The 14,247-nt window shown below is 39.8% G+C and overlaps 2 protein-coding genes across 8 annotated transcripts in view; one reads left to right on the forward strand and one right to left on the reverse strand.

Moving 5' to 3' along the window:
• TENT2 (terminal nucleotidyltransferase 2) overlaps nucleotides 1–12,488 on the reverse strand; it is a 47,421-nt gene extending 34,933 nt beyond the window's left edge. The window contains exons 1-8 of one of the 7 annotated variants that reach the window (XM_075488449.1): nucleotides 12,348–12,488; nucleotides 11,884–11,980; nucleotides 9,546–9,643; nucleotides 8,699–8,815; nucleotides 6,212–6,461; nucleotides 4,985–5,099; nucleotides 4,773–4,864; nucleotides 3,908–3,974 (exon numbers count right to left, since the gene is read on the reverse strand). In XM_075488449.1, coding sequence (XP_075344564.1) covers nucleotides 3,908–3,974; nucleotides 4,773–4,864; nucleotides 4,985–5,099; nucleotides 6,212–6,461; nucleotides 8,699–8,815; nucleotides 9,546–9,631 — 727 coding nt within the window. In that variant the 5' untranslated portion in view covers nucleotides 9,632–9,643; nucleotides 11,884–11,980; nucleotides 12,348–12,488. Of the gene's footprint in view, nucleotides 1–3,907; nucleotides 3,975–4,772; nucleotides 4,865–4,984; nucleotides 5,100–6,211; nucleotides 6,462–8,698; nucleotides 8,816–9,451; nucleotides 9,644–11,585; nucleotides 11,756–11,883; nucleotides 11,981–12,216 lie in introns of all 7 variants that reach the window. The other 6 variants (XM_075488444.1, XM_075488445.1, XM_075488443.1 and 3 more) reach the window with 6 other exon arrangements.
• A 62-nt stretch (nucleotides 12,489–12,550) lies between these two features.
• The window catches only part of HOMER1 (homer scaffold protein 1), a 115,224-nt gene continuing 113,527 nt past the window's right edge, over nucleotides 12,551–14,247 (forward strand). The window contains exon 1 of the mRNA XM_075527217.1: nucleotides 12,551–12,912. The gene's annotated coding sequence lies outside the window, so the exon portion shown is untranslated. The remainder of the gene's footprint in view (nucleotides 12,913–14,247) is intronic.

Here is a 14,247-nt window from a genome sequence, read left to right on the forward strand (position 1 = left end):
CCAAAAAGATCTTTGGCATCCTGCACATGTAGCCTGCTCTCAATGATAGGGTTATACTATAGAAAGAAAGCGGGTGACACAGAAGTCTGAATCCAGAGCCATGAAGAATCTACGAGGGTACAACCCAGCACAGGATGAATTTGTTGTTGATGTTTGGAATTCACTCACCCACCTGCATAGTCCTTGAAGGTCACTCATTTGAGTTCAAGTTCCCTTACTTGTCCTAGCTGTTGCATGTCCCCCTCTAGACAACCATTAGGCGGATTCCACTGTGATATGCTAGTCTCAGCACTACTGCACCTCCTTGTGTAACGAAGAGAAAACGAGCTCTTTGTTATTTATTCAGATAGCAAACACCAGCCAACCCAGTACTGCTAAGTTGTTTTTCAAATGAATCCTGCCTAGACGAATCTGAAGAGAGTAATAAGTCTGACATTTACTCTCAGTGGTTTGGATTATAGTCTCTTCAGTATGTTGTAACAGTTATCACCCCAAATTCACGTTTCACATTTCACATTTATAAAAGACATTGGCTTGAGCGTACAGTTCTGGGAATGTCAGCCAATATTGTAAAAAATAGACATGTGCAGGTATCTGAACAAATAAGTAAAACAGTTACACATACTCTGCTAGTCTTTGAAACAGAAGATATTGTTACTGGTATCCTTACATCTCTCTACTCTAGGAGAAACATAATACATACCTTTAAGACTAACACATCCCACAAATACAGTGAATAAATATCAGAAGCTGTTTCCTACTTTACTCTGTGACTAGACTACTCAAAAAAAGAACACATCTTCATTTCACTCAGTATTCTAGATGCAGAACAACAACACAGAAAAGCCTCTGCTCTAAGACTTCAAATCCAACGGGCTCAAATTCCTTGCTCACGCTTGTTACCTTTTGCAAGCCTGAAACTGAAATAAGCTGGAGCTTAGATAAATTTTGAATCCACTTCCCAAATCTCCTAGAATGAAACACTAATCTAACAATCACAGTTAACCTGTACATAAGGGATAAAAGAGATGGCACTTAAAGTTCTGAAGATGATTTACCTAAAAGACAGACAAATTGTGAAAGAGACTGACCTATTCTGACTTGGAATACTTCTGAATTTATCAATTAATCATGGAATTAAGGTGAAATAAGCAGAGAATCACACACTTCTTATAGCCCTTATTTTGGAATGTACAGGAACACTACAGAGTGCAAGAACAAAGAGGAAGATGTTATGAGAGGCACAGCTAGAAAAAACTTCTCCCAGGTTTCTGACCTGACATGATCTGGAAAAATGTTTAAAAAAGCTCTAGAACATTACCTATACCACAAATCTCCTCCTTATTTCTTTTTGTCCTTTAATTCTTTCACAAAACCAGGCCAAGAACTTCATTATAAATAACACCTTATATTTCCTCCCCCTTCTTGTTTCTTTTACATCTTGGCACATACTTCATTAGCTTTCACGTTTGTCCCAAACTATGTTTATTTCCATTCTCTTGTGTGAAGCAAGGAATAAGTTTAATGACAGCTCACGCACTTGTTAAGAACATGCTGCAGTTTTTATTCTACAGAAGAAAGAAAGAAGGAAATACTTAACTAGTATTGTCAAAGAGGGATTACCTTAAGATTACAGGATAGCATCATGCATATTAACTGGGCAGCACAAAACTTAAAAATAATGATCAGAAGGTGGTTCATACCGTTTAGGTTGTTAAAAAGCACATGCAACAAAATACAGAACACTGTTGGAATGAAATTGCAATTCTTAAAGAAGCTTGGTACAGACAAATCTTACACTTGTTTGTACACAGCAGCAGCATACGTGCACAGCTAACCATTTAAAAGTTGCAAATCTAGAATTCTGGTTCAAGTTGAAGTAATGCCTCAAAATAATTACAATTTCTGTAGGCTTTTGCTTTAAGTGTATGTACTTGTAGATCCCATTCTTGATGATTAAGTGGCAGCTGACTTCTGAAGACAGTAGAAGGTAGGAAAACACTTAAAAAACTGCAGTTCTATTAAAATAGAACTTAGCAGGCAATCTGGAGCTGACAAGGAACAGATATTTCTAAGTACATAAACCTGACTCCACAAACTGTCAGGAGTGCCAACAGGACACCACTGAAGCGCATACTGCTAAGATCGTTTCCCCAGAGGTGAAGAAAAAGCAATCTATTAGCTTCTGCAGTGTAGCCTGGGGGGAACTCCCTTCCCACCCCCAACCAAAACCAACCTGCAAGCTATTTTGAAATCATGGATGACAGCAATTATATTTGCCTAAATAAGCCTTCATCAAAATAACTGGGCAACCCCCTTGTTTCAAAAGTACTGAACCTTAGCATAGTTGAACTACAGTTTGTAAATGAACTAAATCCAAATGGAAAGATCCATACGGCAAAGCCTTTTCATTTTGAATCAGGTGAACACTTTCAAACAACTCTTGTCTATTAGTTTTATCCACAGAACATCCATACACAGGCACAAGGACAGATGGCTAGGTATAGGAATTCATGCCCATAGTGATGTTAAGATTATGAAGAGATGATCTAAGAGGGTCTACATACCACAACTAAGAGAGTCTGACAGGAGCGGTAATATCAGCAGTGTTTTGTCCTGCCTCACCTTCCAAAGAACATTTTGATTAAATAAAGCTGAGAAAAGGCACTTGCAAGATAACAGAGAATTAGGAAAGCATAAAAAATGAGCAATGGCACAAACAAAAACCTTCAGGGATTGCTCTCACATGACCCTTGTACCTTTCTCATACTTGTATTCCCTGGCAAACAAACGTCATTTTGTCTAAAGCTCTGTCACAGAACACAACTTCTTGAAAAAAGAAGAGGGTGATAGCATTTATTTAGATGCTCCCCTTCTGATCCCTGAAAACACAAGTATTTATCACTGTGCTTCTCGGAAAGCACTGGAATGACTTGCATCCTAGGCAAACCCAGACTAAATTCTGGACTCCTTATGAAAACATCAATATACAATAGCAATAAGCCATTAAATATCAGATGCCTATTCTGCGATGGATCTATCAAGTCTCTCCAAGTGAACTGTGGAAATCTGGGTATGCATACTGCCAATGAAGAAATTTTGAAGTCTGCATTTAAATTCATGGTTTGTTCCTTTTACCATTGCAGGATTGTTCAGAACAGCAATATAAGGAGTGGCATCAAAGAACATATCACATGTCTGAGAAGTAGGGGGACACAGTCATTGATATCAATAAATTACAGGGTGTTTTATAATTCAAAGGATGGTACAAAAGCCTCTTTGAAATAGGAGGCTTCATGTTTAAATAAAGAATTGCCCATGTGAATTCTTCATCTGAAGGGAGTCTAAACAATAACTTATAAGAACTAGGAATTGACCTGTTTCTCCTATACGAGCTGGTACTCTCACCATTTAGTACTTTCGTCAACTAGGCACCCAAGTTAATTATTTCACTGGTATCAAGCCTCCTCCCCCCCCCCCCCCCCCCCCCAATCAATTCTACACACTCTACTGTGAGTGACATCTTATTTTACAAATTCTTAGTGTATTGTCCCCAGGAAGGCACTGCAATCTAAGAGAGTAGTAAGAGTTCATTAACAGAGGTTTCCCAAACAGAAATGTACTTCCCCCCCCTGCCACCCAGTTGGGGTCACAATTCAAAACTCATTTTAGATGCTACCTGTTCTTGAAGTCTGCTAGTTTGCAAAGGCAGCCATTATGTTTTTCTAATTACTATCCATAAGCACCAAGATAAGTAACATTACTACATATTTATAGCTTTTCTCCAAACAATACTGTGATTAGAAGCTAGACAAGATGCAGTTACATAAATTAGTTACATCTGTGCATCAATACTTCTTCCAGAATTGCCAATAATCTTACCACCTCACTGTAGCCAGGAACTTACAAAGTTTAGTACTGAAGAGTTTTTGGACTAAGCTGAGTATATGCCTTGCTTCAGTCTTCTGATTTACCTGAAATATTATATTAAAATTAAAGAAAAAAGTTGGTATCTCTCATTTAGATCTTCCACGTAAGCATGCTTTACTTTTCAAATAAAATTAATTCTCAAAATAAGACATGAACATGTATACCAACACATTCCACAGCCTACATACACATTTAGTCCGGCAAGAGCCAGACAGAACAATTCATATTCAATATGCAAAGTAGCTACCAGACATTCACGAATCATAGAACTTGATGAAAACCTAGCCTCACTTACAAAAATGTTCTTTTCTTCCTTTTCAATGATGTTTCAATTATGCTCTACTTAGATTTCTTTTCTGTTACATCTTGTCTCTCAACCTAAATTCTACTCAAACATTTTCTCTCACCAAAAATACTTAAGTCATTTTGCATATCAAATTCCTTCTTATGCCTGCTCACTAAAATTACTGGCTCTTAATCTAAATAATGAAATTAAAAAGTTGTACTTATTAAAAGTTGATCCTGCATCTAAATTAGTTATCGAAACAATTTTCTTCGTGATTCTAGGCAATTTACTTCTCTGTTTTGCTGTGCTTTTTTCACTTATGGAGTGAAGATAATGCTTATTTTTTGAATGCTTTGTGGAGTTAAAGCATTTATAGGGTTAAATTCTTAGTTGCAACATTATTGGGCCCACAGTTCATAGCTATTACGAGTGCAAAAATGTTATTAAATTAAAAGGATTTGACAATTTGTTTCTCATTTTAGAATCCAGCCTTATAAAAGCACATACATTTTAAAAACAGACTTTGTTTTAACTATACATGTTTTAAATTACTTACTGGTTCTTCTTTAATCACCAGGCACAAGTCACCATCACTGCTACGAGTGCCAAATCCATTCAGTGACGACCCAACCAAAAAGAGTCTGCTCTCTGTAACAGAAGAATCACAGAATAAAAACTGATGTGACACATCATAGTTTAAGACGAAAGATGAACCATGAACCTGAAGAACATTCAAACTGATATTAAGTAATCAAATTCAAAACATACGTGGAAAAATCCGCTGAATTTCTCTCTGGAGTTCAGTTCTGCAGAGCTCTTTTCTGTTCAAATCACAAATCTGTTGCCGACATGCTTGAAACAACTCCAAAACCTGCTGACTTAACTTGACATATACATTCAAAAAGTAAAGATACAGAGAAGTGAACATTCTTTCCTGCCAGAGATGCACTTACATGAAACATAGAAGACTGCATTAAAAAAAAAAGAAAAATCCAGCATCATTTCACACAACCTATTCCATTGTCTAGAGTTTTACTGCACTTGAATTCATACTGAACAACTCCCCGGAAGAAATTTCTGCAAAGTTTTTAAATCTAAATTTGTTCAATGTTATAAAATGTCTATCCACAGAAAATAATTTTTGCCTCATCAGTATCTGCAGCCTTTCAGGGAATAAGCAGTGAAAGACCAGAGATATCTTCTGCTGGCTTTAACGTCAACAGTTTGCCTACCAGTAATAGGGAGAAAAATAAATATTAAAACTGATTTAAGTTAGCTTTCTTTTTTTATCCCACACAAACTATTAAAGAATTAGCGAGATCTTTGGTGGAAAGAGGTATTAACTGTTTCTCTTTCACAACACTATTATACACTATAATCAACAGGCATATTTGTACTAAAAAAATCTTCCATCATGTTGGTGGACTGATTAGCCACATGCCTTTTTCTTTTTAAAAATAGCAAAGAACAAAAAAACACTGTTCAAACTCCACCGTCCACCTAGAGAAGACATCCTCTTCTATATTCCAGAACACCTAGGACAGTAACTTTTATTTCCTTCTGAAAAGAGGCAGAGGACATCTTTACAGGCCCAATACTGTATTCAGAATGGACTTCTCTCACATTACCAGCATGGGTTTTTTGTATCAGGATTCTCCCTGCCCCCCAATCATGTGTCAAATGGACCATCCCTCCAATTTATGCTTCCTGGAGCAGACATGTAGGTTTCCTGACATAAGTATGGAAACCAAACAACACAAGCACAGACCACCCCTACCCCCCAAAAATGCTCCAAACCCAAACACACACAAGGAGGTTATATAGGACCATAGTGGCAGCTACATTTATTGATATTACTTCTAATGACAGCTCAGCAATAGAGACCCCATGACACTGTCAAAGAACCTTGCAGAAATTCTTGTGGTCTCCCACAGCACCACTGGACCCTGCCTACCCAGAAGGCAGATTTAAAGAACAGGCATAGGAAGATACTACCTTATCTTTGGCCACAGGGAGCGTGGTTTCTATAGGGTCTGGAAACAAAGTATCTGGCAATGGAGGAACACATCCAGTTAAATCTGGTATGTAATATGCAGCGAACAGCGGAGATTGACGTGATCGTGGGAAGAAGTATCTACGTTCTTCTGGTAAAGGCACTGCTTGGTTAACCACAGTTGTTTCAGAATGACGTGAATGAAACCGCTGCCGTTTGACATCATGTGCAGCACGTCGTTCACTTAGTCTCCTAAAAATAAATAAATAAATAAAGACAGTAATTCCTCTAGTTTGCAAGCTCCAGCTATGATTAAAAGACAGTTGCTACAAAGTACAAATACCAATGCTTAATTATGTGACTATTTCACTAAAAGCAAGTATTCTACAAAACAAAAGGCCCATCCTAGGTGTTTGCTGAAATAAACCTGGAATGGGAAAAGAGAACATACAACTGCAAAAGTGCATCTACCCTTGAAGTGAACTGATGCAACTGCTTTACAAGACTGTCTGTATCAGCCAGTTGAAACCTAAATGGCAAGTTCAGTTAAGAAGGACAACTCGGAAAGCTGGTCATACTATTTTGGTGACAACATACTTTTTTTTTCCTACACTTTTTTTTTTTCATTTTAAAGATACATACAGACTATGTAAGGGTACTTTTCTTTTAAATCAGTGTAAGTGCAATGAGAAGTTCTGTGAGTTCTGAATACACAGTGATAAATAAAATAAATTCTGTAGTGGGGTGGGGAGAAAAAGAAACTTACCACAACAGCCATTCAAAATGTATCATTTGTTTGGTTTTTAGATTGTACAGACAGTAAACTGTGTAAGTTGGGCAAAGGAGAAACACTATTCATTTGACAAATCAAGCTAATGATTCTATTAAGCTACACAGGTCATAAACCTAATGTCTCATTTTCAAACACTGGTCTGTATCTCCTCATTAAGTTGTTTGTCACAGGAATTCAAATATATTTGAAGAGATACAGTGATCGTAGAGACAGCCCCTTGGCATCTGAACTCCTCATTAATAAAAAGTTGTACTGAAAGCTGACCAGTGGTTGAATTCTGTGGTCCATCCACAGTAAAGAATATGAGAGGACATTCACGTTGTGTCTATACATCAAGTATTGCATAAAGTTAACCAGTATGGGCGTACTCACACATTTTTTTAATTAAAAAGCATGAAATCAAATGTTCATATATATCAATTAACTAACTATTAATAAAACTACAGTCATTTCTTGTGTAGTCAGAAAAGCTGGCATCAAAGTAGTTTGGGGGCCTGGACAGATAGTACTATTAATATAAAATTTAACTGGAGAGACTTCAAGTCATCATTTCTGTTTTCAAGTCTGAAAGAAGTTCTGATAACACTACCTACCTGCAATCCTAAAGGAACTCATAATGTAACGTTCAATCAAAACATAATGCTGTTTCAGCTTGTTTTGACTGAGAAGAACTTGCATGAACTCATGTTCAGCAAAAATACCTTTAGAAGAGTCAATTCAAGACCTAAGGATTAACTAGTTGACTGCAAATCTCCTAACACAGTATAGTGTTCCATAAACCAGACTGGTCAAGAGGAAAACATGCATGCAGCATGAAACCAGGAACTTCTTTAGTTCATGTGATAGTTATATATACTCATCTATAACTTAATACCATATATTTAATTGCACTTATTTTCTCATCTGTTAAATCTGGAAGAGAAATAGCATGCAGGAAATAGTTTTAAAGACAGATTACATAAAGCTTCCTCCCTATTACCTGATTCACAGAATTATTACAAACACATATCAACTACTACTTCTGAACTGATAAAGAGACGTGATTTTTTTCCTAGAATGCGAAGAGAAAATAAAACCATACATTCATCTGAAATTCTTTTCTGTTGCAACTAAAGTAACAAAGGAAGTTATGTAAATTCAAGCAAGTTTATTTTTTTGAAAAGTAGAAAAACTATGTTTCCATAAAATTCCTGTTGAAAAAAGAGCTTACATATGCTTGAATTGAGCCCTGTGTATTTGAAAAATAAAGCATCACATAATTAAGAAAAATCAGGAGAAACATCTAGTGTGTCATCAGAAAAACATCACAATTCCCATAAACCACTGGCAAATGCAGTCATACTCTTGACAAATTAACAGGAAGAGAACACTCAATTTATTGACACAAACCCTCTTCCAGTCAAGCACACACAGACTACAATCTGTTACAGTATTAAAATAAAACACATAAGTCGCAGTTCTATGAGCCTACAGCTGTTGGGAGAGAAAATCTACACGTACTAAGTCACTAAAATTCTCAAAAGCAGGTACATTAATGCTTTAAAGAGCCATGACATGGCCTTTTTCATCAAAAAACATTTTATTCAGTATTCTTGCAATTTCTAACAAAACTCAAGTTGCACAAGAAATTGGTATTAGACAAGCTTCACCATGGCTACATTACAACCAGAATTCAACACACACACAAAGAACTTACTTTCTTCCTCGGAACAACGTGAGGGCATCAGACATACGTACTGGACTGCCATTTCCATAAGTCATTGGCTGTGGTGTAACAGCTGGAATAGTTGCAAGGTTCCCACTCAGAAGAGCCCTGGAAAGACCACAGTCCATAACTGTTATTCATATGATAACTAAGATGCTTTTTATGGGTTGGTAGTTTTTCTTAAGTGAATATGAAACTCAGCAAGTCCTGTCATTTTTTTCTTAGAAGAAATACATCTGTCTTCTCTATCCAAAATAAAAAGATATTTCAGTATATATTTTTCATTAAAAAATAGAAGATGATCATTCTTCACAGCACATGCATATGAAGAAGTTAGCAAACAAATTAACTTAAGGTACTGTTAAATTTAAGAGCCTAAAGAACACTACGGTGTCTTCAAATCTAGCCCCAAGAATAAATGTTTCTTCCCTTTCTCATCTCCTCCCTGTTTTCCCCAGTAAACAAATACAGTTGAAGACGTTTGAACTGTGGATTATTAACTCTAACCAGTGCAATGGCATGTCATGCGTTATGCACAATGCAGGACAGCATTAAACTTGCAGGTCTCCAACAGAAATGATACAGCTCTGTTTTACACGTGACCCCTTCCTATTTTTAAAGTTTAATGCAGTTTAATGTTAAAAACAGTGACAAACATCCTCCATAAACAGAAATACTTCTTTCAAAAGACCATTAACTCTCTTTTTCAACCCAATCCCCGCCATCAAATCTTACTGTACTTACGCTGCATCCTGAAAAGTAAACTGAGCATCAATAATTTGCTGGTGAGAGATAAGAGGAGGGGGTATATTTAGAGGAAGCTTATTGAAGAAATTACTCTGTTGTCGATGTTTTGGAGGGAAGGGCGGACGACCCAAGCTGGAGGAATTTGGGAACATGCTCCTTTCTACTTGACGTGAACATGTATCCTTTTACCTACATTAAAAAAAAAAAAGAAAAAGAAATCAAAATTAGGCAACAAGAAATACTAGTTACCTTTTAAACTCTTGGTTGAAAAATTCAAATAATCTAGAATATGTTTCCAGAAATTGCTTAAAAGAATTGTGATTGCGGGCTAGTTTTATCTCCTTTCAGGACAAGTCACTAAATAAAAATACTATATACTCTTAAGTTTCACAATTACTACTTAATTTATGTTTAAAAGTAAATTTTTATTTGTTCCCCTCCATTTTAAGTTTAATTTTAGAAAAATTACATGACACAATATAAGAGTTTTCATCTCAAGGAAAAGTAACATACTACAGTGGAATATGTTTCTTATTTCAAACATTCCACAATATACAGGAAGAAACAGTTGACTACATCATAAGAACATGAAGATGCAGCTGATCATGAACTATAAGTAAAATTAATTTTTTTTCATTACATGATATGCAAAGAAGCAGCCAAATGATGACAGCAATTAGGAAAGTAACCTACTCATGCTTTAAGAATATCATATAGATAGTGTTATTTTATGTTTGTGCTTACTGAATGGACTCTGTGATAGAAAAATGTAAGTTTACTATCTTTTACATTTAAAACTGGTTTTGGCACAGCTGACTGCTGTTTGATCTTGTATCATTATATGCATTACACATTAGCAGAAAGGTTGGATGAAAAAGAAAATCTTTGCCTCTACAATAGGTTAAACTGTGTATTGCCTCCATTTTGCAAATCATCAGTATTTTATCTTAAGCTCAACTTATATGTTGAAAACAATAAAAGTTCAGACTTTACATTGGAAAAAACACATCAGAAGATTTTTAAAACCAGTTATCAGTACTGTACGTATCTCCTAGGTGCAGTGAAAACCTGACATTATTTTCAAGTTTATTCATTTGTTTTTTACTTCAGTCTTAAATAAGAATCCTGCAAACAAAGAAGACGTGTCACTGGCACACACAGTTGTACATGGTTGATCTCAATACTCTGCATACGAATATTTATCCAATTAGTGCAATACAGGGGTTCAAATACAAGAAGAAGAAGTTTTTTCAAACAACTTTTAACTGGAACATTTAGAAGTCATAAGAGCAATGGCAGTATTTCCCTAACTATTACATAAAAACCTTTTTATCAACCCAATGCTTCAGTAATACAATTGGAAAAAGTACTGATAGATCCATGCGCTGGCGCGGAAATCCTATCACCACACAGTAGTCTAAGTTTGGAATAAAATTAAAGTCTCACCTTTAGGTTCTCTCAACTACCAAACTAAATACATATATATATATATACACACACACATATACATATATATGTGTGTGTGTATATATATATAAATAAAAATGGTATTAACAATTACATTAATAGGCATTCTTTTATACATAGAAATAAAATCAGTTATGCCTAACTTTACTGTAGTAAGGTCTCACTGTTACCACAGCCTTGAAATCTTTAACCTACCACTATGGACTGTTGTCATGTTTTAACCTTCTCAGACAGCTCTGACTGTCACTGCAGGCAGCATTAGCATGGAACATAGGCAAATAAATACCAAAGAGTTTATTTGCTCAGGTTTGACTTCGTTCCTTACTTCCTGTGGTGACAACCCACACTAGTGAAAACCCAGTACTACCTACATGGACATTGCTGTACTAGCTCCAAGAAAAAGCTGCCAAGATTAATGCTCTCACAGTTGTTTTCCCTTTTTAAAAAAATTTTTTTGGGGAGGAGGGGACGGGAGAGGGGAAGTATTATGTATTAGTGAAAGTTATTTTGGGGGCGTTTACTTTCAGTTCTGCTGAAGAAACAAAACTGAACTGCGTGACAAGAAAGTCACCCAACATTTACATTTAATCTGAATGATATTTATATGCAGCCTAAACTTTTCCATTTCTAGTACAGACAGGCAATGCAACAACTGTTAACACACCTCATTCATCTCTAAGCAGCCCAGGCACTCTCAGCATCTCACACAGCATACATAAGCAGTTTACGGATATAATTCGTCAGTAACAGAAGCGTGTGTCAGAATTCAAGACTGAGTTGCAAAAGCAAGGCGTTCTTTTTAGTCTTTGAAGCTCTAAATACCAGAAAGAGATGCTGTAAATACCAGAAAGGAAAGCAAGGAGTTACCTTCCCAAAACAAAGCCAAAACCAAACCACTGCAGCAACATCGCTGTCTCACAGTAGCTATAACGGCATCTACCGTGGCTTTCAGTAGGGATTACCTCGGCGGAATTGCCAGGCTCTCCAAAGAGAGTTTCACAGTCGTTACAATTGAGGTGCACTCGTCCCAGTGGGCACTTTTTCCAAATAAGCGTGCAACTTTGGGGGGAAGCACACAAGTAAATGCCGGTACACTTCCCGTGTAGGCAAGCCCAAGAGCACACGCCGCTCCCGCTGCGGCCGGAGCCCCGCCAGCCCTCCACCTCAGCGCCCGGCGGCCCAGCGGGAGGCGGCTGGGGCCACCCTCCACCCCTCGGGCCCCGAACACCCCCCCCCCAGCGCCTCTCCCCACAGCAAGAGGGCCCCCCCGCCCCGCACCCCGCCGGGAGACTCACGCCGGGCCTGGGCGGAGGCAGGCGGGGCGGGCCCGCAGGCGGCACCGAGCAGCCCCTCGCCCGCGGTCCCCCGGCGGCGGCACGGGCCGGAAGCGGACAACCGCTTCTCCAGCTGAGCGCTGCCCTCTCACCCGGATGCAGAGACGCCGGCAGGACGTAGCCGCTCCGCCCGCCTCTCGCGCAGCCGCTTCCCCGCCGGGCGGCGCGCCTCCCTCCCGCTACCGGCACGGCCAGGCGCGTGCGCAGGGGCGGCCCTGCGGCGGCGGGGTCGGCGGCCGTGGCCGGCGGGGCGGCCGCCTCACCGGGGGCTGGCGGCCTGCGCGGCCCCCTAGCGGCGGGCATGCCTGGGGCCGGGGCGGCTGCCCGCCGAGGTGCTGGGCGCGCTGAGAGGCACCTCGGCGCTGCGGGGCGGGGGAACGGCCTGCGGCCGCCCCGTTCCTGCGCAGCCCTGTCAGGCGGGGGAGGTGCCGGCGGGGTCCTTACGCTGGGGCTGCAGCGGTCGAGGCGGAAACCGAACCGGCCTCACCGGCGGTCTTTTCTCTGTCCCCAGCTGCCGTGATTCGCAGGGGGCTTGTCTGACAAACACCTGGCGGCCCTTCTGTGCTGACGAAGGAGTAGAAGGCCGAGGTGACAGCTCACAGTGCTCCCCTGGCAACCCCTTCTGGCCAAGGCCGAAAGACGGAAACGACGCTGCGGGTATTTTGCTTTCTGAAGTTACTGACCTATTGTAATTGAACAGATCGTAATTGTTTTTGTAACTGTAATTACGAAACTGCAAAAATTAGAAAATTACAAAATTGTAATTACGGTTTTGTAATTGACCGATTGTAATTGTTCAGAAGTGTGTCAAAAAGATAACGTTTGAATAAATAAGTTAGGATTTGGCCACCAGAGGTTGTAGGTGGGCTAGGATAAATCTAAAGTCAAGAACAGGCTAAAATGCTTGCACCCCAAAGGATCAAGAGTTCAGGCGATATGATCCAAATCAAGATTGGATTCCTTCCTCTGGAGAAGGACAATTACCGTAAGTCAGCCCTTGGCATTGAGCAGGTACCGAAACAACGAGTTTGTGCACACAGAGACACTGTCGAAGCTTCCGTCTTTGAGAGGGAAGGGGTAAGTTGAGGACTTGCTCAACTGAGAGGGCTTGCTTGAGGGCTTGCTCAGCTGAGAGCAGGCTGCAGCTGGAGTTGTCGTGGCTTAAGGCTCTGGCCACTCATAGATAGACTTAAGGGTTCAGAAAGAGACAAAGCGCAGGGGCCCAGGTGAAGTAGGGCTGCAAGTGGACTGGCAAGGGAAGGTTTGGGCTGCAACAAGAATCCTTCCCGCAGGACTTTCTCATCTTGGCCATGGCTTGGGGTCCTTGTATAAGGGCCAGCCCATGGTTATGGTTAGCATTACATTTATGAGAGACAAACCGTAGTGGTATATGTGGAATGAAGCTGCAAAGGTAGTGCCAAGGGCAAGCTTAGCCACAAAGACGTTTCCCTTAATGATTTTTTTTTTTGGCCATTTTTATTATTTTATTATTATTGATTTATTTTTATTTATTTGAGGTCTTAGGGTGAGGCTCAGCACATGCCTTGGGTTAGGGCTAGGGTTTGAGTTCAGAGACAAAGCCTAGGGGCCTAGGTGGAGTGGGACTGCAGAGAACCTGCCAGGGGAAGGTTTGGGCTGCAGAAAGTGGGTTCCGAGCAATTTTAGGGTTAGAAGAGAGGCAGTTCTTAGGTGTCTGGCAGTGGTGGGTCTGCAAAGGGTCTTCCTAGGGACAGTTTGGTCTGCAGAAGAACCACCTTCAAAAGACCTTCATCAGGGCCATGTTTGAGTTTACCTGGGATTAAGGCCCTGGGCGCACTCGGGGTGAGGAGACAGTTCCTAGGGGTCTAGCTGGAGTGGGGCTGCTGAGGGAAGGTCTGGGCTGCAGAAGGAATTCTCTGGGGACTTTTTTATCTGTGCCACATTTGGGGCTGTCTGGTGTTAAAGCTCTGTGCACTTTTAGCGTTAAGGTTCAAAGAGAGACAAAGCCTAGGG

The sequence above is a fragment of the Mycteria americana genome, chromosome Z (genome assembly GCF_035582795.1).
Source record: "Mycteria americana isolate JAX WOST 10 ecotype Jacksonville Zoo and Gardens chromosome Z, USCA_MyAme_1.0, whole genome shotgun sequence".
Lineage (NCBI taxonomy): Eukaryota > Metazoa > Chordata > Aves > Ciconiiformes > Ciconiidae > Mycteria > Mycteria americana.